Source organism: Vidua macroura, chromosome 26 (assembly GCF_024509145.1).
Source record: "Vidua macroura isolate BioBank_ID:100142 chromosome 26, ASM2450914v1, whole genome shotgun sequence".
NCBI classification, from domain to species: Eukaryota; Metazoa; Chordata; class Aves; order Passeriformes; family Viduidae; genus Vidua; species Vidua macroura.
In genome coordinates, this window is record NC_071596.1 from 2,244,547 (window position 1) to 2,268,046 (window position 23,500).

Consider the following 23,500-nt stretch of genomic DNA (forward strand, 5'->3'; position numbering starts at 1 on the left):
GGGCTGGAGGGGCAGGGCAGGGCAGGGCAAGGACATTCTTCTGTCACAGCACAGCCCCAGCAACGCTCTGAGCAGGAGCTGCTGCCCAGGGAGGTGGTGGCAGGTGGGGACATCCCTGTCCTCACCCAGCAGGACGTGGCTCTGGCACAGACCCCACAGACACGCAGCCACAGGTGCCATAGGAGACCCCCAGCCCCTGCTCCCCCTTGGCTGCTTTCCAAGGGGCTATGCAAAGGCTGCCCCCACTTCCCAGCTTCCCACTTTAAGCAAAACCTGATGGGACTTGTGACAGATGTGCTCGACCCTTCCACCAACCCAGCAATGGTCTGGTCTGGGATCCAGAGGAGGAAAAGGCCAGAGCCAGGCCAAGAAGTGCAGGAAACCCATGAAGGAGCAGAGTGCCCCTCTGCATCAAGGCTTGTGAGCTCAGAACCGATTGTGGGATTAACACATGGAGAGCAGGTGGCTTTTCCAAGACTTATTTATCAAGGAACAATGAAAGTTGTGGGTACAAGGAGCCCCCTGCACTTTTCCCTGTGAGCCAACTGCTTCATTCCATCACCCTCCAGCAAGGCACCAGTGGGTGCCTTGAGCTCTCCCTGCCTGGCAGTGTGACTGTGCCATGCTGTCCTGGAGCAGGGACATCTCCTGACCTGTGCCTCAAGGAACAGAGACCTTTCCGCCAACAACAGATTTTTGGATGAGTCCAGTTTGAGTTCTCCCTAATCTGCAGCTGGGCTGCACATCTGTGATCTGCTCTGGAGGTGGGACACGCCTCAGGGTTTGGGATGAGACTGAGAGACCCCTACTTGGAACAGCTTCTTGGTGAGTTCCTGACAACACCCTGAATTAACATCAATGAAATACGTGTATTTAATTCCTTCATATGTGAACCACTGTCCAAATCTGAGACTAAGACTGGACCTGGGCTGTACCTAAGGTCCATCAGGAGTTTAGGAAGCGGGGGGGGGCTTGTCTGAACCTTGTACTCAACAGAAGGGTCTCTTTTACCCTTTTATATCTTCAGTCTCAGTGTAAAACATTCCAGCTCAATTCCAGCTTGATTTTCCTTAGTCTTTTACATCCATGTAGGAAGTACCAAAGGGAACCTCATCATTGTACTCTGTTAAATCCCACTTTCACAGATTCATATTAAAATAACTTTTGTTAACAGCGTTGACAGTGACTCTTTGAGTGACCCTAAATCACTCATCTGTGACAAACTGATGTTGTTGGCAGAATCCTAAATCCAGATTCATGGCAGAACTGAGGCTCTGAAGCTCCTGAGCTCCTCAGGGTTCAGGGGATGGAGAAGCCCAGCAGGGGAGGATCAGGACGAGCCACGGCTTCCTGGGAGCAGCAGGAGACCCTGCTCTGAACCACAGGAAAGGAGCATTTCTCTCGGAACATACGGCAGCCGCAGCCCCCTCTGTGCCGCCAGCCCGCGCCCGCTCCAGCTCCGGGGCAGATGCCATCTGTGCTTTTTGGGAAGGGATCAGCCCCGCAGGGGGGAGGCTGCTGGAGCCCTGGGCACAGTACCTGCTCAGCCCAGGCCCTGCAGTGCAGATCTGCAAAGCTGTTCCCTGGATTCTCAGCACAGCCTTTGTGATGCCTCTGCACCCAACCAGTGCCAGGGGGATGAGCAGTGAAAGTACTGAGAGGTCCTGGTCTAGGCTAAATCCCTTTGCCAGGCAGGGCTCAGCTCGGGGGGCTCAGCTCAGGGGGCTCAGTTTGGGTAGGCTCAGTCCTGGGGGCTCAGCACTGTTTGGGGTGCTCAGCCTGGAGGGCTCAGCACTGGGAACTCAGCCCTGGGGGCTCAGCCCCAGGGGCTCACAGCTGCCTGCTCCCTGCAGCACTCGCAGCTGCAGCTCAGGAGCAAGTAAACACGAGATGAAAGCCTGGGGAGATGAAAGTGGGGCTGGGGCTGCCGGGGCAGAGGCAGAGCAAGGCTGAGCTGTGGCTCCACAGACCTGTCTGGGCAACATCCTGCACTGCCGGGTGTGGGGCTGGGCTCAGCCACCTCCAGCCCTGCCACATCTCCTACAAAGGTGCTTTTCCTCCTCCTCTCTTGGCTGAGCTGGTCTCTCATGGAAGGGTCTCTCCCCCAAAAAGGAAGGGGGGCTGAGGAATGCAGGTCCCTGCAGCCCCGTGGGTCACAGCTGGTTGGGTGCCACACATGCCCGGACTCAGCACCCACAGCACTCCAGATGGGTGTGAAAAGGGAGGCTGAGGAACAGCAAGAGGAGCTGCCCTGGCTTCGAGGGCTGACCCAGCACCACTCACCACCCACCTGCAGCCCCACCACAGCTCAGCACGTGGGGCCTTGCAGGTGTCCTGGTTTCAGCTGGGACAGAGCCAGCTCTCTCCCCAGTAGCCGGTACAGGGCCGTGTTTGGGATCTGGGATGAGAATAATGCTGATAACACACCGATGTTTTGGTGGTGCTGAGCAGTGCTTACCCTAAGCCAAGGACTTTCTGTGTCCCGTGCTCTGCCAGCAAGGAGAGGCACAACAACTGGGGGAAGCAGGGCTGGGGCAGCTGAGCCAGGCTGGCCAAAGAGATATTCCACACCAAGGAACAGCATGTTCTCCAGCTGAGCTGCACCCACAAAACAGTGGGAGAGGGGCTGGAGGGTGGTCCCAGCACTTCCACTGGGCAGGGGAATGGGCAAGAGCCAGTGCTGCAGGCAGGGAACAGGAGGAGCTACAGCTGGGGAGCCTCTCACTCCCCTCCTGGCCAGGAAAACAATGTGCATCCCCCAAATGCAGAGTTTTCCCCAATTTAGTCCACCAGTCTCAATGACTGCACCCCTGGCTCCTTCCCATGGTAGAGGAGCCTCTTGGCAAGTTGGTGAGCTGGAATTCCCCTCCCCTGCCCACTTCCACCTGCATTTCAGAGCTGGGAGAACAGCTCAACCCTTGGGTACAGAGACACTGCAGACACAAGTCAGGATAACCCCAGGCTGCTGGTCAGGCCCCATGGCCTTGGGACCCAGCGCAGAGCTGGGAGCAGCCTGGACCTGGCACGTGGAGAGCAGGAGGAACCCAACCAAGCCCCCAGGAGCTGTGCCAGGAGCACACACCCACGAGCTCCCAGCTCCCCAGCACAATCCCCAAGGAGCCCAAACACCCTGTGTTTGTTTTGCTGATGGGAAGGTTCTGACGAACGTGCAGTCACGAGACGCTCGGCGGCGGCGTGTGCTGTGTAAATACAACATAATTTATTGGTTCCATTTCAGAGAACGAGTGGTATTTGTACGAGTGTCCTAACGGCAGGATGAGAAATGAGAGAGTCACGTATGTACAGAGATTCCAGGGCACGGGAATGCTTTGTAAGGAAGAAATGGTTAGTGGTGCAGTTTGGTCACTTACTGGTCCCCAAATCCTAGGTAGACCCACTACCTACCAGGGGGCACTGCCAAGCTCTCCTCGTGCAAGCAGCGGGCGAGGCTGGGGGGCTCTGGCTGCACAGCAGAGATTTTGGTCCCAGATGTGCACAGCTGGGCGGGGTGGTGATGCTGGGAACAGGGAGAAGGCTCCGTACCCCAGCAGGAAGCGGGATGGTCCCAGCAGGGTCAGCGTACCACGAGGGGCAGGGAGGGAGGGGACAGAGGAGAATTCCTGCTGCCTGTCCCAGCACCTTCCCTCTGGTGGCTCCCATGAGGAGCTGCCAGTGTGGATCTGTGTCCCCATGGGGACAGTGCAGAGCCACAGCCGGTCTGAGTGTGCAGAGCTCAGCTCAGGGCTGGGCTGACACACAAGGGCAGATTTCCACTCCAACAGCACCGGCCCCAACTGTGGCAGCCATGGGATGAAGCCCGTCCCAGCTCACTCAGAGGGAGAGCACGAGAGCCAGGCCTTGGGGACAGGTGGGCACAGAGCAGCTCTGCCCCAAACCCGGACTCACAGCCAGTGGAAGAGGTGCTGGGGGATCCACACCTGGGGATCCGTGTACACCAGTCCTGTACCCTGCCTTCAGGGGTGGGAAATGTGTATCCCGAGGGAGGTACCGCTTCCATGGCAGCACCAGCCCCACGACACAGCTCTGTGTGAAGTGTCTGGCTCAGCTCACTCGGGGCACATGGAGGAGGCAGCTCAGGCAGCTCTTCCCCACTCCGAGAGCCAACATTCCCATCAAGCGGCCCACAAAATATTTTCTTTCTTTTTTATAGAAATTACTATAAAAAATTAGTTAATCTAGAGCATCTTTAAAAAAATATCCCTGCAGTATCACAGTTTTACATTGAAACTCATTAAAAATATATAATTTCTTAAACGAAACATCTCTGTTCTCCCCTTGAATCACGTCTCCAATACGGGATTGGGGCTCGGAGTCCTCGGAAGAGGTGCCGAGGTGGGAGCAGGAAGGTCTGAGCTCAGTGGCACATCCGGGAGGTCATTTCCTTCTGCCAAAGGGACAGAGAAGACAAGGGACCGTGAAGGAGATCTAGGCTCCCAGGTGAGGGTGTAGATAAAAAACCCTGTCTTTAGCTGTCAATACCATTCCTAGGCACGGGGTGACCCTGCTGCCCACAGCTCCAGTTTGAGCATGGTTGTGTTCCCCCCACCATTCCCATTCCCAGCACATCCCAGTCACATCCTGACTCCCAGGTTCCTGACAGTTACACTGCAAGGCCAACTGGTCCTGAATTTGGGCAACCAGCTTTAGAAGAGAATCATTAAATACTTAAGGGTTGGAAAGACTCCCAAGATCATCAACTCCAACTATTACCCCACCACTGCTGTGTCACCACTAAACCATGTCCCCAAGTGTCACAGCCACATGTTTTTTGAGCACTTCTAAGAATGGTGACTCCAACACTGCCCTGGGCAGACCTTTCCAATGCTTCAGTCCCACCCCTTCAGTGAAGAAATTTTCCCTTAAATCCAATCTAAACCTCCACTGGCAGAGATTGAGACTGCTCCCTCCTGTCACTTGTTACCTGGGACAAGATTGAGCCCCTCCTGTCAGGAGTTGTGCAGGGCCACAAGGTCCCCCCGAGCCTCCTTTTCTCCAGGCTGAGCCCTCCCAGGCTCCCTCAGCTGCTCCTGGTGCTCCAGACCCTTCCCCTGTTCCCATCTCTGGACATGCTCCAGCCCCCCAATGTCTTTGTTGGAGTGAGAGGCCAAAACTGACCCTAGGATTGGAAGTGGGGCCTCCTGAGAAGGTTCCAGAGCCCTCTGTGACTCCCCCAGCCCTGTGCTGGCCCCAGACCCTGAGAGCCCCACCAGACACTCACCAGGGGCTCCAGCTCCTTGGTGTCTATGAGATTGAACTCTTTCACAAAGTAGTAAAAGTGCTTGTAGCAGGTGTTCACGTGGGCCTCCGAGCCCATCTGGGTGATCCTGTCGAAGTGGTGGATGTAGACATGGACAAACACCCGGAAGAGCCTGGAGAGAATCTTCTTCACCACTGGGAGGAAGTTCTTGGGGAAGGGAGTACCTTGGGAGGGGAAGAGTGGCCATGAAAAACCTTCGGTCAAGCTAAAGCTCGTTGCTTAGGGCTAAATTGGCAAAATGGACAGCTTGAGGCAAAAGTTCTGTCCCTGGTAATTTCCAGCTCCCCTCTCCTTTTTCCTTTCCTTTGGATCACATTTTTCAAAGCACAGATTTTTTAAGTGACAGAGTGATGCACTGCTGTGACTGAAAGCAGAGCCCACATTCCCAGCAGTTGTTTCAGTCTGACAAGAGTTTTCTTCTACTCCTGTTTGATTTATTTATATAAACAGTGCAAAACACCAGATACAACCAAGCAACTTCTCAAAGGAAAGGGCTGGTGCTGTTAACTCCCTACAGTTATCCCTTGTTTTGGTACATCTTTAGCTCCTTGGTTAAAAATTAAAGCTGTTAAGGTCCTCTTTGAAGGCTCCAGGACTGTTTGGCTGTGCCCCTGCAGCAGAGCAGTCTGGCCATGCAGCCACCTCCATGGGATATCAGGGTGTAAAGTTCACACTGTTTCTGGAGGAACAAGGACGAGTTAAACCCTTTCCTTGCTCTGCCAGAGCTGCAGCATTTCAGTCAGAATTGAAGGACCTGGTAAAAGCTGAGCTGAAGACAGTAACACCTAAAAAACCCCAAACCACAACCCTCGTGCTGTCGGAAGCTCGTCCTGCACCCCAGAACAGAACCAACACCCCCAGTGAGGTCCCCAGAGAGCTGCAGCAGAGCCTGTGCAGCACGAGCAGGATGGCTGGGGAGGGTTTGGAGCTGCAGCTGTCTCAAACTGGCTGTTTATGGACCCCCTCCCCTCTCTGCCCACTCCACACCAGGTTTAAGCAGCTTTTTGGCACAGTGGAGGATCCCTGTGGATGCTCAAGTGGCAGATGTGCCCCAAATAGGAACCAACTGCATCCCATCAGAGCTCCAAAGGGATGAACACCAGAGCAGGAGGGAGGGAGGGAGCTCTGCTGCACCTCATCTCCTCCATCCCAGGAGATGGAAGCTCTGCATAGGCTCAGCTGATAACTTAGAGACTAAATTCTTCCATCTTCATCACAAAGTAAAACCCAACAATCTCTGTCCCAAAGCTGGGCTTGGATATGGAGATTGAGGTATCTTAGGCCAGACTCCTGTTTCCATGGTCCTGGCAGTAGATGAAACATGGCCCTTCCCTCCAGGCCTGTGCCAGCATCCCACCCCTCAGGAGGGGCTGAGGCAGCCAGTGTGGCCTCTAATAACAGAGGGGGTGATTATGGCACGTGACACTGTCACCAGGTGACACAGAGCTATGCCTCAGACCTGGGCTGGCCATCAGCTCCCAGAGAGCCATCCTGCATCCAGCATGAGCCACTCCCGAGCCACCTCAGAGACCAACTGCTCTAAGAGCAGCCTACTGTTTCACTGCCCTGAGGTATCCATGACTCCCAGTGGGATCTGGTACAGCTCTGGGTATTCCAGCACTGCAGAAGAGCTGCAAAGAGCTCACTGCCCTGCCACAGGGGTCAGCTGTGCTGCAGCATCTCCTGGGACAGCAACAGGGGCTTCACGAGAAGGCTCCACACCCCCTCCCTCCCTCCAGCCCCAGCTGGGACCCAAACTCACCGACGTTGGTGGGGAAGATGTCCTCGTTGTTGATCTGCACCTCGATCCAGTCCATGAGCAGGTTCATGTACTGGGGCGCGGACAGGGCCGTGGGTTTGCGGTACTTGTGCTCGTCCTGCCACCGGTACTCGTACTTGGGGCCCCCCGACATGACGGGGCAGGACTGCTCCGTGCAATAGTCACTGATGGTGCCGTAGATGAGGTTGATGCGGTTGAAGAAGTCCACGACGTGCACGGCCACCCAGTCGTTCTGCTCCTCGCCCGGCGGCAGCTGCACGGCCACCTTCAAGTCCAGGCCGGCGTTGAGCGAGGCCTGGGCCTTCTTGTGCAGCTCAAACCGCTGAGTGCCCGGCTCGAACTTGCGCTTGGGCCGGAAGGTTTTGTCTTTATTGAACACTTGCTTCAAAGCGTGGGACATTTTCCTTCTCTTGGGTGTCTTCCAGGCCCGCAGCGGTGACAGCCGGAGGCACGGCCACTTCCCAGGGCAAGGCTGGGGCGACTCTGATCTTCACAGAAACCTCCCTCTGCTCATCTGGTCCTGATCTGCAACACAGCACAGAAGGGCAGAGATTAGGAGCAGCTTTCTCAACAGGAAACCTCGTCTCAATCCCATAGGAAGAGATCTGGGATGCCATCTGGGCCCTCGCCCCACATCTGAGAAGGGGGGGAGCTCACAGCAGCTTTCCTTCCTCCCCCTTCCCTTCCCCGGCTGGAGCAGAGGGGAGGGGAGGCTGGAGGGGTGACCTGGGCTGAACAGTCACCTCCTGACCTGTTCCATGTGGGAATGAGGGAACAGGCCTCATAGCCATGGGAGAGGACTGCCACTCACCCCGACAGTGCCACACCATGAGACCCCAAGCCTGCAGAAATGCCACCTCCTGCTTGGCTCACACTCACTGACAAAGGGTAAAACCAGCTGGCTTTCACCCAGATCCCATATTCACCTCTGCATCCCCCCTTTGGAAACAAGGCCAGGCCAGGTCATGCCAGCCCACAAGACAGCTCAGAGCTGCTGCCAGACAGCCCCCACCAAGCCAGCCACCGAAAGTGAGAGACAGGAACCAAGAGGTGGAGGGCAATGAGAAGAAGAAGTCACAGCTCAGGCACCCAGAAAGCAAATACCCTGAAATAACACCAGTCCTGAGAGCAGCCACAACCTCTTCTGCAGGTGCACACAGACCATAAACATATTTCCCATTTCAGTTTAGCTGCGTTTACAAGTTGAAAACTGGAAGATGAGGGGAAGCTCATCTTCCTCTTCCAGACTGTAGAAAATAATCAGCTCCAAGGGTGAGACACAAGTTGAGATCTGAAGGGATGCTGACGAGAAACACAGCTCTGTTTATCTGTAGCTAATTATACCTCCTTTGTTCCCACATCCAGCCCCTCACAGAATTTGTGCCAGGCTGCTCTTTGATGAAAGCTTAAGGCAGAAAGCTTTGTGTACCAAAAATATTATTTTACACGTGCTGGTCAGAGAAATTAATAAAGTAATAGAAATTAAGCTCATGCCTTAAATATTATAAATAAGTTTCCATAATTTCATAAACAAGCAAGCAAAAAAAAACCCTTTCTCCAAGCAGAATCTACTTAGATTTACATGAGGCCTCGGTGTTGTTCCAATAGGTAAATAGTGTCCTCAAATGCTGGCAAGCACATCCCAAACTCAAGGTCATGACTACCACGGCTGCAATCGAGCCCGTCTCTAACAGATGCTGCAGTGCTAATCAGCAGTTCTTCTCTGAAGAAAGATTAAAAAGCTTTAAAGCCAAGGCCTCTTGTTTCCTTATTTAATTACAGTGAGGAAGAAACCCCAAACCACTCCAGTTCACCTCACTAAGAACAGGCTCAACATTTCCTGCGGGAATGGGCTCAGTAACCTCTTCCATGCAGGAGCTGAGAGATCCAAACCCCAACATGGGCTACGATGTGTTGGGAGAAACCCTAAAAGCATTTTAATGTGGTTCAGAGAGATCCACCATGGGCTGAGAGGTGAATCCAGAGCAGATATGTCATCATGGAATGGTTTAGGTTGGAAGGAACCTTAAAGACCATCCAGCTGCAACTCCCTGACATGGGCAGGGACACCTTTGGTGTGCAGGTACACCTTCCACTAGACGAGGTTGCTCAAAGCCCCATCCAACCTGGCCTTCCTGCTGCTAAACAGCTGCTGTGACCCGTGAGCCACCTCAGGGGAGGCAAACCCAGCACAAACCCTTGGCAGATGTGTCCTTTGGAGCGTGATCCCGCCCCAGACGTGGCAGAGGAAGAAGTGAAGGGTGTGGAGAGACAGCTGAGCAGTGCTGGTTAGCAGGAGCTGTGTCACAGCCTGGCCACATCCTGTGGCAGAGCCGGAAGCTCCAGGGACTGCGCCCACCCTGGAACCGAGGCACGGGCCCCACGGAACCAGAAATGTGGGCAGCAGGTGCTGAGGCTGCTGCTACTTCCAGCAGAAAGTCCAGGGAAGCACTTGTGATGAATTCCCTGCACTGGAGATGGAGGAAAACACATCCTCTCACACAAGAAACCACAAAGCAGCAGCAGCACCACCCTCCACGGGGCTCCCTGGAGCACCCCCAGCAGCGTGACTCCATTCCTGCTTTTCTGGAGGATCTGCACTGCAGGGCCTGGCATGGATGTGGATGGAGTAAAACCCAAGGGTAAAACCAAACATCCCCTGGCTTTGGCACCACACATCAAGAAACAAACACCAACCATTTTCCTCATCTGAGCGGGATGGAGAGACTTTTCATAGAATCCCAGAATATCCAGAGCTGGAAGGGACCCACAAGGACCATCAGCCCAGCCCTGTCCCTGCCCAGCCACCCCACCAAGCCCACCCTGAGCATCCCTGAGAGCGCTGGCCAAACGCTCCTGGAGCTCTGGCAGCCTCGGGGCCGGGACCATTCCCTGGGGAGCCTGGGCAGTGCCAGCAGCCTCGGGGGGAAGAACCTTTCCCTGAGCTCCATGCCAAGCCCTGGCACAGCTCCAGCCCTTCCTGGCCTCCTGTCCCTGGCCCAGAGCAGAGCTCAGCCCCTGCCCCTCTGCCTCCCCTCGGGAGGAGCTGCAGCCCCCGAGGAGCCTCCCCTCAGTCTCCTGTGCTGCAGCTGAACGAGCCAAGTGCCCTCAGCCGCTCCTCAGCCCCTTCCCCAGCTCCGTGTCCCTCCTTGGGACACTCTCCAACAGCTTTGGGTCCTTCTGACCTTGTGGTGCCCAAAGTGCCCCCAGCACTGGAGGTGAGGCTGCCCCAGTGCAGAGCAGAGTGGGACAATCCCTCCCTGGGCCTGGTGCCCCCAGGACAGGGTGGCCCTTTGGGCTGCCAGGACACAGCGGTGACTCAGATCCAACTTGCCACTGACCAGGACCCCCAGGTCCCTTCCCACGGCGCTGCTCTCCAGCCTCTCATTCCCAGTCTGTCCCTGCCTCCAGGGCAGCCCCATCCCAGGGCAGGATCTGACACTTGTCACTTGTCACATGGCTGGGGGTTGCCCAGCCCTCACATTTGTCAGGGTCTCTGTACAGAGCAGTTCACTTGGTGTCGAGGCAGTACTCGTCCTACAAACAAATTCCTGATCCTATGAAGACATCCTCCCTGAGAACTGGGGAGCTCAACACAGAGCAATTGTCTCTCAGACGATTCAGCATCTGTGTGAAGCATTAGCAAAATGAGTAGCTGAGACATCAAGCAGATGCAGCCTATTTAATTACGGTCTCTGACTGCAACGAGCTAAAAGAAACATTTAGCTCTAGGAAAAAAATAAAGAGGCACAGAGACCAAAGCATCCCTGACATTGCTCGGAGATGATATCATCTGTACAACACCTACTTCCACAGGCAGGAGTCACAGCTGACACCACCCCCGCACACAAGGGAAAGGAAAGGTTAGAGACAATTGGGAAATGGGACATGCAAAGCACCTGGATGGTATCTGCAAGCTTTAAAGGTGAGGGGAAAAACCACTCCCCCCCAATAAACAAACCTCAGTACATTTTATTGCCTCCTCCTTTCAGTCAGCCAAGATCACAGCAGACGTCACCGGTGCTCCGAGAGGACCTTGGCCAGCGCTCGGGATCACAGGGCCCATGACCCCCGTGGGCTGTCCAGGGCACAAACACACCTCCAGCTTATCCCAAGGACATGGGAGGAGCAGCTCCCTACTATGCTGGACTTGCCTGCCCAGGGGTCTCAAGGCCTGGCCCTCCCTTCCCCTCCCATCCCAAAAGCTCCTTTTCTCTGACTCTCTGCTTGTGCAGCTCCAGTCCTGTGCTGGTTTTGCTGCCAGGACTGTTGGCATGGTCCTGCCGTTCCTCTTCCCTCGCCAGGAATGGCGGATCATGAGGCGCTGCCTTGCTCTAACCCCGGGCTCTGGGCAGAGGAAGGAAGCCCAGAGGGCTGCTTCCCAACTCTTGGTCACTTGTAAAAGCAGCTCAGTCTGGAAAAGGGAAGAGTCACGTCCTCCAAAACACCAGGAAACTGCCTCCCCTTGCACCCTGCTGAGCCATCCCGAGGCTCTCCAGGAGCCAGCAGAGTTCCCGACAGATCCTGCCCTCCCTACAGAGGCAGAATGGCCCAAAAAGGACTCCAGGAGTCCCATGACTGCACCATCAGTGCCAGCTCCAGCAGCACTCCATGCTCCCCTCTGCTGCCAACACTGCACAGGGGTTTAACAACAGCCAGGGAAAACCAACAAGGCAGCAGTCAGCAAGCTCCTACCTGTGTTCCTGGCCTCAGCAGGTCACTCCTGCAGAGGGCTCAGCCCTGCTCTGCACCCTCTGTCAGCGCCGGCAGGCGCCGAGGCCAAGCTTCCTTTTTCAAAAGAGGGGAAAAAACCTCGCCGTTTGTTTCATGGGCGGCTCCGCAGCTGGGGAGGGGTCAGACACGAGGCCACCTCCCTCCTCCGTGACCCCAGAGCCAGGCCGGCCACATCCTGCTGCCTCTGGTAGAACAGCCCTTCAGCACAGCCCAGGAGCAGTGCAGCTCTTCAAATCAGGGATTTGTCCAGTTTCCTATCCGGGAAGCCAGGCTGCTGTCCTCGAATGCCACCGAGTCCAGCTGCTTGTAACCCTTGGGTGGGGAGCCTGTGACAGCCACCGTGTCCCCAGAGCTCCCCAGAAGAGGGGAGCCTCGATCCTGCTTCCCCCTGAGCCATTCCCAGGGCCCTTAATGCCAGGCCAGAGTTCCCAACACAGGACACAAAACCCCCCTGACTGATAAAGCAGCCCTGATAAAGGTATTTTGGATGAACTGAGCATTTCAAGTAAAAACCTGAATTTACAGAGAGAGGAAGAGAAGAAAAGTAGCTTCAAACAGGCAACTTGCACAAAACAGCCAAGACACACGCACATTTTTTCCACAATTCCACCCCCCTCCTTTCACAAATCCCTTCCCATGGCCACTCTGCACTAGCTCAGTATCTTGAGACAGGATGATCCTGGTTTTCTCCGATCAAAGAAGAGATTTTACTACAGAGAGCAGGGAGCAGAACAATCCTGGCAGCCGCGCTGCACTAATGGCAGCCAGTTTCTGCGCCTCCAGAGACAGTCTGGCAACAAACGAGGGCTTGTCTTCCTGGGACAAGACTTCCAGCTGCTCTTTCGAATGGATGTGTGATATGAGGAGCGAAGGTCTGCCCCGTGCTTACCTCAGGCAGGGCAGGGCGAGGAGGGTGGCTGGAAGGCACCCTGGCCATTCATAATCCCGGCCAGCCGGCACTTCCACGTCAGCCGCTTCCTGTCTGGCACTGCCTCCAGCCTCCCGGCCCAGGGAGCTGCCAATGTTTTCCCAAAAGCTAATCCTTCCCCTCTGCAAGCTCTGTCTTTCCTCCCGCAGGATCACTCCATGTTGCAGCTGGAGAGCTGAGCCACGGCCGTTCCCTTCGGCATTGCCTTCCCCGTCCGTCCCCCGCGCTCAGCCCCGGCAGCTGAAGCTGCTCAGAAGTTTCTGGAGAAGGAGCAGCTCGACCCGGCCCCGCTGCACCTCCAACCCCAACCCCACTTCATTCTGCTGCTCTGCAGGACAACATCCACATTTTTATTTTAGAAAGTGCTTTAGCAGCAGCCTTCACAACCAAATCTGAACTGGGGCACGCTGGAAATGCTGAATTCCCAAGGTTTGGGCAAACAAAGAGCCTTTTGTCTTTCACCAGAGTCAGCTTTAAGAAGGTCCTGCCTGCTGTTGCCAGCCACCCCCAGGCCCTGCAATTCCAATCTGCTGCACAATTTGGAAATTCCCAAGTAAGAAACGGTACAATTCTCCTGGGACTTCCCACGTCTCCAGGGCCTGACTGGAAAGAGGGTGGCTTAGGGGAAGAGGTTGGTTTAGGAGCAGGACAAGGCTATATGCATGAGAAAATAAAAATCATAAGAAAAGACCAAAAATAGTTATTCTGGGCTTTAACTGGCATCTCCTTCGCCCCTGCAAGGCCAAGCATTCCAGACAATCCTAAAGCTGAGTTAGTTTATGGAATAAAGGGAAAAGCTCTGTTAAATTAAGCAGTATCTGGGAAAGCAGAGGACCCACCAAAGGTGAGGGGAGCTCTGGTAGAGCCCAACAAGAGCTGCAGGTGGGAGTGCTGCTGCTTGGAGCAGAGAGCCCAGGTCAGCCAGCAATGAGACACCAGCATCCCTCCCAGGCAGATGGATGAAAAGGGAGTTTATTGCTTGGCTTCAAACTCAGGATTGACATTCAGACCCAGGGCAGTGACAGGAGGGATGTTATGGGTGACACTGCTCACACTGCACAGGGATGCTGAGGGAGCACAGCGAGTGCTGGGGAGGCTGGAAAACCCAGTCTGGCAAGGGAGAGGGAAGGCAAGAAACCCAAATTTCCAGCGTGGTTTGTCCCCCTGGCCTTCCTCCCCACAGCCACAGAGGGACAAAAGCCACATGAGAAAGTAAATTCTGTAAAAGGTCTTCTCCTGCTTCCCTCCCAGAGGGAAAGGTCAGGCAGCAGATGCTGCAATCTCCAACTGTTCCCGTGGAGCAGCAGTGACTGCAGGGAGCCCCACGGAGCCCGGGGTGTTACTGACTCAGGGCCAGCCCTGCTGCCTCTTACGTGACATCTGCACCCATTGCAATGTCAGAGCCTGCTGCTGGAAGGTCTCCATGGATCCAGCCGGGATGGGCTGCGTGTGGAGGCAGAGCTAATCCGCTGTGGGCTTTGCAGGGCTGTGCTAAGCTGACAAGCTGGGTCACGACTCCAGCACGCAGGTTAACTGCACACACAAGTACTTCCAGGGAAGAGCACGGCCAGTGATGGCCAAGTAGGAGCAGCTCCCACTTTTCCAGGCCCCAGAGCAGCCTGGTCCTTCGGGAAGGCTTCTTGCTTGTCCCCACTACAGGGCTGGAAGGGCAGGGTGGTGTTTATTAAGTCCCAGCTGAGCTGCTCATCTCTCCCTGCTTGTGCAGGCTCTGTACTGTCCTCACTGGACAGGGATATTTCTGGGCCCACAGCAGTTCCATTTCCTCTAATTTTGGGATCTGCCCCCACCCAAGTCAAAGCTAACATCAATTTGGAGCATGAAATTTGCATTAGGATGATAAAACGACTATGGCACCATTCTCACAGTGGGCTGGGATCCCAGGAAGTGTGGGATCACACCCCAGGGCTGAGCTGGAGCACGAGCTGGCCACACAACCAGCCTTTCCCAGAGCATGGATAATCCCAGGGACAAACATCCCTTTTCCCTATGTTAATGTCACACGTTGGGATGAATGGCAGAATTGTTTCTTGCTGACAGCAGAGGCCCACGAGGCCTCTCCTGCCCTGGCAGGGGATACAGGAATAACTCAATCCCTTAGCACAGCTCCAGGCACAGAAGGAGCCCATGGATGTGGAGCTGGAGACCACTTCAACACCAACCACATCACACAGCCAGAGGAAATAGAGAAGGAAGCAAAGGCAGCCAGACAACAGCCTCAAGAGAGGCCTGCAGAAAATACCGGGGCTTTCAGTGCAGCCATGGGACCAGCTCAGCTCCTGCTGCAACCTCAGCCTGGGTGGCTCCAGCTCACCTCCACCAGCTCCACGAGTTCCCTGGAATCAGCACAGGGTCACACATGGGAGTGTCTGGCAGCATCACCACGGTGGCCTCGTCTCACTCACACTGATCCAACACCAGCACCAGCCCTTTGGGACCTCAGCCAGGTTTTCTGGAGGAAGTCAGAGCTGTCAGAGTGTGATGGATTGTTTTGTTCTGGCTTTGCCCACTTGCAAAAGTTGCTGTTTTGCTGGGGCTTTTTTTTCTGGCCTTTGCTGCCTCCATCCCTTCCTCTGCCTGCCCTTCTGCTTTATGTACCCAGAGCAAAAACCCACCCAGCTGCACCAGGAGCAGAGCAGCACCTCTACCACACCACCAGGTCCAGGGGGAAGCAGGCAGCAGACCAAACCAGGCCTCAGGATAACTCTGCCTCCCAGGGGCATCTGGAAAAAGGAGGATAAAGGTGCAGCCTACGGTGCACTCTTTATTGACAGCATTAGCTGGGTATTACATATTCCTAAAGATAAGCTGATAAACCTCCAGTAAAGCTGGTTCTGCATCCACTTACAGCAGCATTTATGGGTCAAGAACCAGAAAATACTTCCCTGTCTTACTGGAAATTAAAACTCAGAAATTGAAAGCAATTCCCTTCCCAGACCTGCGGGCAGGATGGGAAAGGTTTTGCAATCTCCGTGCTCTGACCCCAGATACTTTCAATACTCACATGGGACATTTTCTTTTTCATTAGAGTGGCCATGGAGATCCCTGGCCCTCACAGAGGAGCAAGAGTGACCAAGCACAGCACAGATCTGGACAGCCCAACCTCCAAAATGGGACTAAATCACCCCATTCCAGTGTGGAGGGTACTTTTCACCCCATCAGCAGAAGGACCATGTTAGATGTGGACAAGGAAGCAGCTGGCAAACAGCTCCAGAGGCAGCTGAAGTGAAGCAGGACAACTTTGCTCGGGGTGCTGAGTCTACTCCGAGCTCCCCAAACCTTGGCCAAGCACAGGGGAGAGTCCATTTCCATGTCTGATGATGGCAGAGGTGACAGAGCAACAGAGCATCCCAGGAGCTGCAAGGTGAGCCAGGCACAGGGAACCAGCTCCCTGCTCAGCACCTCACTGTAAAACAACAGCTCCAGGTTTTGCCACCATTGGAAAGAATTCCCAATGCTGCTCTCCCTCTTTCTGGGAATTTTGAAAAGTCACAAGCTCACCCCAGATTCACCTCACAGGAAGTGACCAAGACAGAAAGTGAACCTAAAACATGGGATACACAGTCCAGGGAACAGCGATAGACAAACAGGGAGCTGGAAGTGAGCCTGAAGTTGGAAAAGGAAGCAGAGTGCAAGGGCAAAGCCCTGGGGACTGTGATAAACAGGTGGCTGGGGAAGTTTCACATCTCCCAGCAAAATCCCTCCCTGCCTGCAACTTGGCAGAAGATTTCCAGACCGGAAAGGGGCTTTTAACAAAGGGACAGAAATCCAGAGTGGCTGTAGCCCCTCTGCAGCTCCAAGCTCTAAGAGGAGGGAATCCTGCCTTTCACTAGCACTGACAGAAAAGCTTTTCCCAAACATCTATGCTGGACACTGGACAACTCCAGATCCTCTGTCCTTTCCCTCCAGAGGACTTCCTGCCCTTTCCTTTTGCCTGTCCTTCTCACACAGGTTTCTTTGAAGGAGCTGAGCTCACTATGCACAGATCAGAGCAGAGGCAGCTCTGTAAGATCAGAATTCCTGAGCCCACAGCAAGAGACAGAAGCAGAGCAAGAGTTTGCTTTCAAGTTCTCCTGACACGTTCTCCCTCTTGACAGCTGAGCTGTGGCTCGCCATGACCTGAAAAAAAAAATGGAAAATTCCCCATTCCCCGACCAGTTTAGAGACTGAAAGGTTGGAACTTCAGGGCTATGCCTTTACCTATAGCAGCTGGGCTGGAGAAAGTCGAGAAGGTGGGATAAAATAGGGAAGTTGAAAGCTATAACTCCACAATTGTGCCATCAACCCCCTTACTCTCTGCGGTATTTTTTTTTTTCCTCATTATGAATTTTTCGGTTGCTCATAAATCCTGCAGCAGGTCGACCCCTCTGAAGGGAGGGGGCTGTGCCCAGCAGCCAGGGCTCTGCTCGGGGATGTCCCATCCAAGGGGTTTCTCCTCGGTGCCGGGCCAGCACAGGCAGATCCGAGCCCTGATCCGTGCCCCGATCCCCGCCCCGGGGGGCTCCGGGCCCTCCTGAGGGGCTCGGGCTGGGCCGCGGCCGCCATCGCCCCCCGCCCAGGCAAGCACAAACAACGCCCGGAGCGGGGATGCGCTGGCCGCGGCTCAACAGGTCCCGTCCCGTCCCGCCAAGGCCGGGGAGAGCCCGGCCCGGCCCCGAGGGGGAACGCGGCCACCGGGGCTGCGGGAACACGTGGGCAGGGCTGGGGACACGCGGCCCCCTCCAGGCCCCTTTTCCCTGGAGGCCCCTCCGAGCCCGTCCCGCAGGGCCCTCCTCCCTCACAGCCTCTCCTGTCCCCTTACACCGCCCCGAGCCCCTCACAGCCCCGAGTCCCCGCACCTGCCGGGCCGCGGTCCCTCGCCGGCGGACGCGCACAGCTCCCCGGGCCGCAGCACTCCCTCACCGCGGGCCGCAGCACGCCCCGCGCGGCCGCCGCGCTCCCGCCGCTCCCGCGCCCTCCCGCGCGCCGCTCGCGGCCGGCGCTACTTCCTCTTAAAGGGGCCGCCCCCGCCTGCGCCGGCCCCGCCCACGGGAGGGACGGGCCGGGGGAAGGGGAGGGGGAAAGGTTGGTGGGGGGACAGTTCGTGTTTTATGGTAAAATTGTAAAAATTTTATTCTAGTTTATTTTACTCTATGTTCTTTTATTCTATTTCAATATTTTATTCTACTTATCTGAATTCCTTTTATTTTACTTTATTTTCTTTTATTATATTTTCTTTCATTTTCTATTTTAATTTTATTTTCTACTTTATTTTGTTTTCTATTTTATTTTCTATTATATCTTTATTTTATTTTCTATTTAGTCTTCTTTTAATTTTCTCTTTTATTTTATTTTCTATTTTATTTTTATTCTATTTTCTATTTGCTTTTGTTTTCAATTTTCTTATGTTTTTCTGGTTTATTGTTTATTTTTTTTAATTCTATTTTCTTTAATTCTATTATTAATACATAATTCTTTGTATTTATTTTTGTACTTGTATTAATTTTTTTTCTTTTCTTCCATTCCAGTAATTTCCCTCTCTTCCCTTTTATTTCTTTTCTTCTATTCTGCTTTATTTTCTTTTTTAAAATTTATTTTCCCATTTTATTCTGTTCCGTTTGTTTTCCTTTATTCCCATTCATTCTCTGTTTGTGTTTTCAGGAGCAGGGACAAGGCAGGGATGCTCAGGGGGCTCTGAGCAGGGCATTGGTCCAACGGGGGCAGCTGCAGGGACCTGCCCAGCCCTCAACTTTAAGGTCATAAAAAGGAGAAGTGGCCAAAACCAGCCCCCGGTTCAAAGGGAACTGCTCACAACGTCAGGATGGGGAAAGCCAAACGCCGGTGGGAAATCCCTGGGAAGCCCAAAATCAAAAGGTGCCGAAAGCTGAAGCAGAGCCTGTGGAACTCCCGGCCCTCGCCCCAGCTCCTGCCCCAGGGGGCTTTTCCAACACTCCTGGAACCTGCAGTTCTGCATCCCAGGTGCCCAAAACCTCTGCAGACCCTGGTTCAGTCCCTCAGGTGTTCACAGCCCCCAGCCCACGCCCCAGTTCACAGAATCACAGAATCACAGAATTACTGGGTTGGAAGAGACCTCCAAGACCATCGAGTCCAACCCAGCCCCAGCACCTCAACTGAACCCTGGCACCCAGTGCCACATCCAGGCTTTGTTAAACACATCCAGGGATGGGGACTCCACCACCCCCCTGGGGAGGCCATTCCAGAATTTTATCACCCTTTCTGGAAAAAACTTCTTCCTAATATCCAACTTATATTTCCCTTGGGGCAGCTTGAGACTGTGTCCTCTGGTTCTGTCAGTTCCTGGAGAAAGAGCCCAACCCCACCTGAGCACAGCCACCTTTCAGGGAGTTGTAGAGTGATAAGGTCACCTCTGAATCTCCTTTTTTTCCAGGCTAAACAACCTCAGGGTGTTCACAGCCCGGCTGAGCCGCAGAACCTGGGCTGAAGCCTCAGCTCCTCGGGGGTTTCTGGCTGCCCGAGCTGGCCCCGGTTCACGGCAGCAGCTCGGCTGCTCCTGCAGAGCAGCTGATCCCGCTCCTGCTCCCGGGAGCAGCCGGGCCCTGCTCCAGCAGCCGCGGGGCCCCTCTGGCTGGATTCCTCCAGGAGCAGATGATGCTCTGCCCTAGGGCAGGAGCCTGTGTGCCAGGCTCGTGGGCAACTCCCGGTCACAGAACCAAGGAACAGAGGTCGGGAGGCACCACTGGAGCTCACCTGGCTCAGCAGGGGCTGCTGAGCACATCGGGATTGTGTCCAGATGGCTTTTGAGGAGCTCCAGGGAAGGTGACTCCACCACCCCTCTAGGCAGCTCTGTCACAGGCAGCTCTGTCTTTGCAGGCTAAAGTCCTTCCCCTGCTCAGATGGAATTTCCTGTGCTCAGTTTCTTCCCATTACCTCTGATGTTTCATATATCCATATATATAATATATATATATATATATATATATGTGTGTGTGTGTGTGTGTGTGTGTGTTGTCTGTATCTATATTCATCTCTGCTCTTCCCCTGCCCCAGCTCCCACAGCCTTTCCTTACAGGAGATTCTCCATCCCCTCATCATCCTCACAGCCCTGCACAGGCCCCACACCAGGAGCTCCAGCTCTGCTCCAGAGGAGCCCAGAACTGGCCACAGCATTCCAGGGCTGAGGAAGGGGCAGGATCAGCTCCTGGCCCCTTAGTTCAGCTCCTGTGGCTCATTTAACATTGAGTTTTGCTCCAGGCACTTCCTGGGCTGGGGTTTGCTTTTGTTTCCATCCCATTCCATCAGATTTGTGCAGTCCCACCCCATGGCAGGTCCAGCTGGGATTGCAGTACTGAGAGCAGAAGCCCTGGATCGTTCCTGCAGCAATGGGGCCAGCAAGTTACTGGGCAATTCCCAGTGCAGAACTGGTGGCTCCTGACTCTCAGCCCCAGGGATTTTCTGTCCCAAGAGGATTCTCACAGGTTCTGGTGTGACTGGAAAGCACTGGGGTATCAGCCAGGCCAAGGCCTCATTCCTGCTGTGGCAGGACAGGGCCTTAATCCTCAGATCAATGTCACCACGTATGTCACAAATCTCACTGGAGGCCAAGAGGAAGCAACAGCAGGGGCTGATTCCGGCCTCATTCAGACCAGAGCTCCCATTTTCCAAGTGTTGGATTTTAGCTGCAATCATTATCCAGAAAATAAAACAATCAATGGACATTTAACTGAGATAGTCTGAATTATTTTTTCCTGTAACTTCAGTGTTAGTGACAGCTGCTGTTGCAGAGCTGCCTTTCAAGGGGATGGCATTAGGAATTCCCTACCTCCTTTAGGAAGGAGATTCCTCTTACCTCCACTGAAGATACATTATTCAGCCCTGGGGTAAATCCATGCCTGGGTTTTGGGTCCATCCAAACTGGAACGGTCTTATGAAAGGACCATTTATAAAGCCAAAAATTTAACTTTGTTTTGAAAGTTTATTGGATCATCTTGACACAAAATCATTACAGCAGCTTGTGGTATGTTGTTTTCTTTTTCTTTTTTTTTTTTTTTCCAGGGAATGTTGATAGCAAATAAATTTGTGAATGTAACACATCATAACAGTTTCAAAATTCTAGAATCACTGCACAGGATTCTGTAAGAGACTCTACATGCTAAAGTGACAGTTTTCATCCATGAATTAAAAACCCCAAACACTAATTGAGGAACATTATCCTTTAAGACAATTTTAATATGTTCAGTTTCTAATACACAACTGGCTAACCAAGGGAGGCTGACCAAAACCAAACCCTCCACGTCGTGGCAGCGCGGTCGGACACGGAGCTGGGCCTGGAATGGAACCCAGAGCACCAGAGCAGAGCCTTTGCCAAAATACCTCCTGTGGGAAGAGTGTAAAGAGCACAAGACACGCGTAAAGTACAGGACACCACCCAACAAGTAAGATCAACACTTTATCCTGCTCCCTGCATGGGGGTTTGGTGTTTTAGGAGTGGTGGTGGTGCTGGAGACGCGCAGACCCAGCCAGCTCCTCCCTGGGCATCTTTTTGGAGCAATCAAGTGCTCCTGACCTGTGCCTCAAAGCAAAACTCTTCCATGGAGTTTTGCTCACTGGGTGCGGAATTGCGAGGAAAGAAATGGAGCAGAGGAATAAAAAATAAGTCGAAAGCAAGGGATGTTGGAAATGGACTTCAACTGAGCATCTCTGCAGGACACTGACATCCCTTTCCTGTCAGGGACTACACAAGATTCCAATAGTGCAGAATGGGCACTTCCCAGACTCTCCCTTCTTCCCTCCAACACAACTCCTACAGTCCCAAATCTGCAGCTCCTCAGCCCCCTCCCCATCCTGCACCCTGGCAGGGAGAGGGGATCCTCATCCCTCCTCCTTCCTGCATCTGGGACAGGGGCTCTCCATCCATCCCTCTCTCCTGCACCCTGGCAGGGAGGGCTCTGCCACAGGGACCCAGGGGCACTTGTGCTGCCAAATCTGCTCTCACTGCTGCAAGGGCAGGGCTGAGGGACACTGAGGGGACACAGAGACAGAATGACCCTGCTGGCTTCAGAGCCCAGAGGGACGACATGGACCTGCACACAAGGGGCTGCACCCACGACTGTTTCTCTAACCTGATAATGGTCAACCTCAGCTGGTGAGCAAAAGGATAAAAAAGCAGGAACAGACCCCTTTGGATTTCCAGTTTTTTGCTACAGCTTAACTGTTCAGGAATGTGAAATTGAAGTGGACTCATAAAACACATCGGCAGAGACAGCTCGAAGGGGAGAGGCCTGACAGACTCCGTGTGTGGGGCAGTCGAGGGGAGCACAGACCCAAACAATAACACTTCCAGCCCATTTCATGCTTCCACACCCAACTCTTCCAGCTGTCACTAAAGGAAGGTTAAGGCTCAAGGCAACTACTATAAACAGAAACTCAAACATCCCAGTTCCCACAGGGCTCCTTTGGATTAGCTCAAGGAGATGGAGGATATTTATATGCTGATCACAATAGATCTTGAGATAATAATAAATCATATATATATAAAAAAAAAAAAAACCAAAAAGAGGCCTTCTGGTCCAGCACCAGCCTCTGCTAGAAATATACATCAACTACAGCAGCCCTGAAGACATATTTCATGGCTAAGGATTAAGTCAACCTTCCCTGGCATAAGCACAAGCAACAAACTGTGCTACTGTTGATAAAGTCCTGCTCAGTCGCCGTCCCACACAGATGAAGGTCATGGGATCATCATGAGCTGCTGAATAAATAGTGCCCACCCCTCCCCTCCCTCCCTCCTCCAGTCATGTCACCAGGATCTCTTTGGGCTAGAAAGGGTTAACACCACAGTTTGTAAAAAGTTCTGAAAATAAAAAGGTAACATACAGCCTTAAAATGTCTAAACTGCAACCAATGGTGGAGTTAACTGAAAGCACGTGCCCCAGGGTAGTACATGCGTACGAGGGAGAAACTTAACACTTGGGTCTGCTCGTCTTTACACGTTGGGTGTGTTTCTTGTCGTTGGAATATTTTATAAGGAATATTCAGCACTTGGACAATGTCTCTTTCATCTCATCCAACAAGTTGCTAAGCAGGGTAGAATCGTTACATTTCCCGTCTATGGATACAGAGTTCTCTCCCTTGGAAAGGAAAAAAAAAAAAAAAGAAAAAAGAAAAAAACCATTATCTTCTCTTCCAAGTGGGGATAAATGCATTCCCAGCCAAACCCAGGGACTGGAAAGAGGCAGAGGAAGGCAGGGAAGGCTCCAGGTTTGGCTTCTCTCAGGGATTACAGTGCTCTCACCTTTTTTACCAGTAGGCAGACGTGATGGCCTTGGATAGAACGGCTGTACATGGATGCACACGAATCAACGCGTTCCACAACTGCAGAGAAACAGCAATTTCATTTAATTCCATTCCATTTTAATTCAAGCCCTGCTTCCCCTGGAGAGCAACCCTTGCTTTGCCTGGCCTTGAGGAACAGAGGCTTCTACAGAGGGGAGGAGGAAGTCAGGGTTAAGATGTGCCTGGCTCCTCCTGGCTTTTCTGGGACGTTTCACAATAACGAGGTGAGTCATTTGTCTCCTAAGCCACAAATGTTCTGTGGCAAAAACACTGCTCAGAATGCAGATTTCTTCCCCAGAAATACTTCCAGTGAGGCAATGTCTAATGCAAACACCAGAGCATGACGAAACAGCCAGTTGTTTTGCTTCAGCCAGTGCTTGTGTTTTAATTAAGAAACCCAAACCTGAATAGCTGGGGCTCTCCCTCACTGAAAGGAACCACGGGGGAAGGAGTCTGAAGCCCTACAGAT

General features: G+C 53.5%; 3 protein-coding genes across 4 annotated transcripts in view; all 3 read right to left on the reverse strand.

The window, feature by feature from the left end:
- Positions 1 to 3,196: 3,196 nt before the first annotated feature.
- LOC128819503 (uncharacterized) lies at positions 3,197 to 4,027 on the reverse strand. The gene is given in 3 exon segments (XM_053999724.1): positions 3,197 to 3,530; positions 3,533 to 3,785; positions 3,788 to 4,027. Coding segments are annotated over 3 exon segments (630 nt in total). The 5' UTR covers positions 4,019 to 4,027; the 3' UTR covers positions 3,197 to 3,384.
- A 289-nt stretch (positions 4,028 to 4,316) lies between these two features.
- On the reverse strand, positions 4,317 to 17,676 carry MOB3A (MOB kinase activator 3A). Of its 2 annotated transcripts, none has more exons than XM_053999722.1 (4): positions 17,577 to 17,676; positions 7,041 to 7,583; positions 5,240 to 5,442; positions 4,317 to 4,405 (listed from the first exon to the last, which is right to left on the reverse strand). In XM_053999722.1, the coding sequence occupies exons 2-4, from the start codon at positions 7,456 to 7,458 to the stop codon at positions 4,376 to 4,378; spliced, it is 651 nt and encodes a 216-aa protein (XP_053855697.1). In that variant the 5' UTR covers positions 7,459 to 7,583; positions 17,577 to 17,676; the 3' UTR covers positions 4,317 to 4,375. The 2 variants fall into 2 exon arrangements, with proteins under 2 accessions (XP_053855697.1, XP_053855698.1); XM_053999723.1 differs by lacking the exon at positions 17,577 to 17,676 and adding an exon at positions 11,754 to 11,843.
- A 2,975-nt stretch (positions 17,677 to 20,651) lies between these two features.
- The window catches only part of AP3D1 (adaptor related protein complex 3 subunit delta 1), a 43,094-nt gene continuing 40,245 nt past the window's right edge, over positions 20,652 to 23,500 (reverse strand). Inside the window, exons 31-32 of the mRNA XM_053999716.1 lie at positions 22,991 to 23,070; positions 20,652 to 22,826 (exon numbers count right to left, since the gene is read on the reverse strand). Coding sequence (XP_053855691.1) covers positions 22,731 to 22,826; positions 22,991 to 23,070 — 176 coding nt within the window. The 3' untranslated portion in view covers positions 20,652 to 22,730. The remainder of the gene's footprint in view (positions 22,827 to 22,990; positions 23,071 to 23,500) is intronic.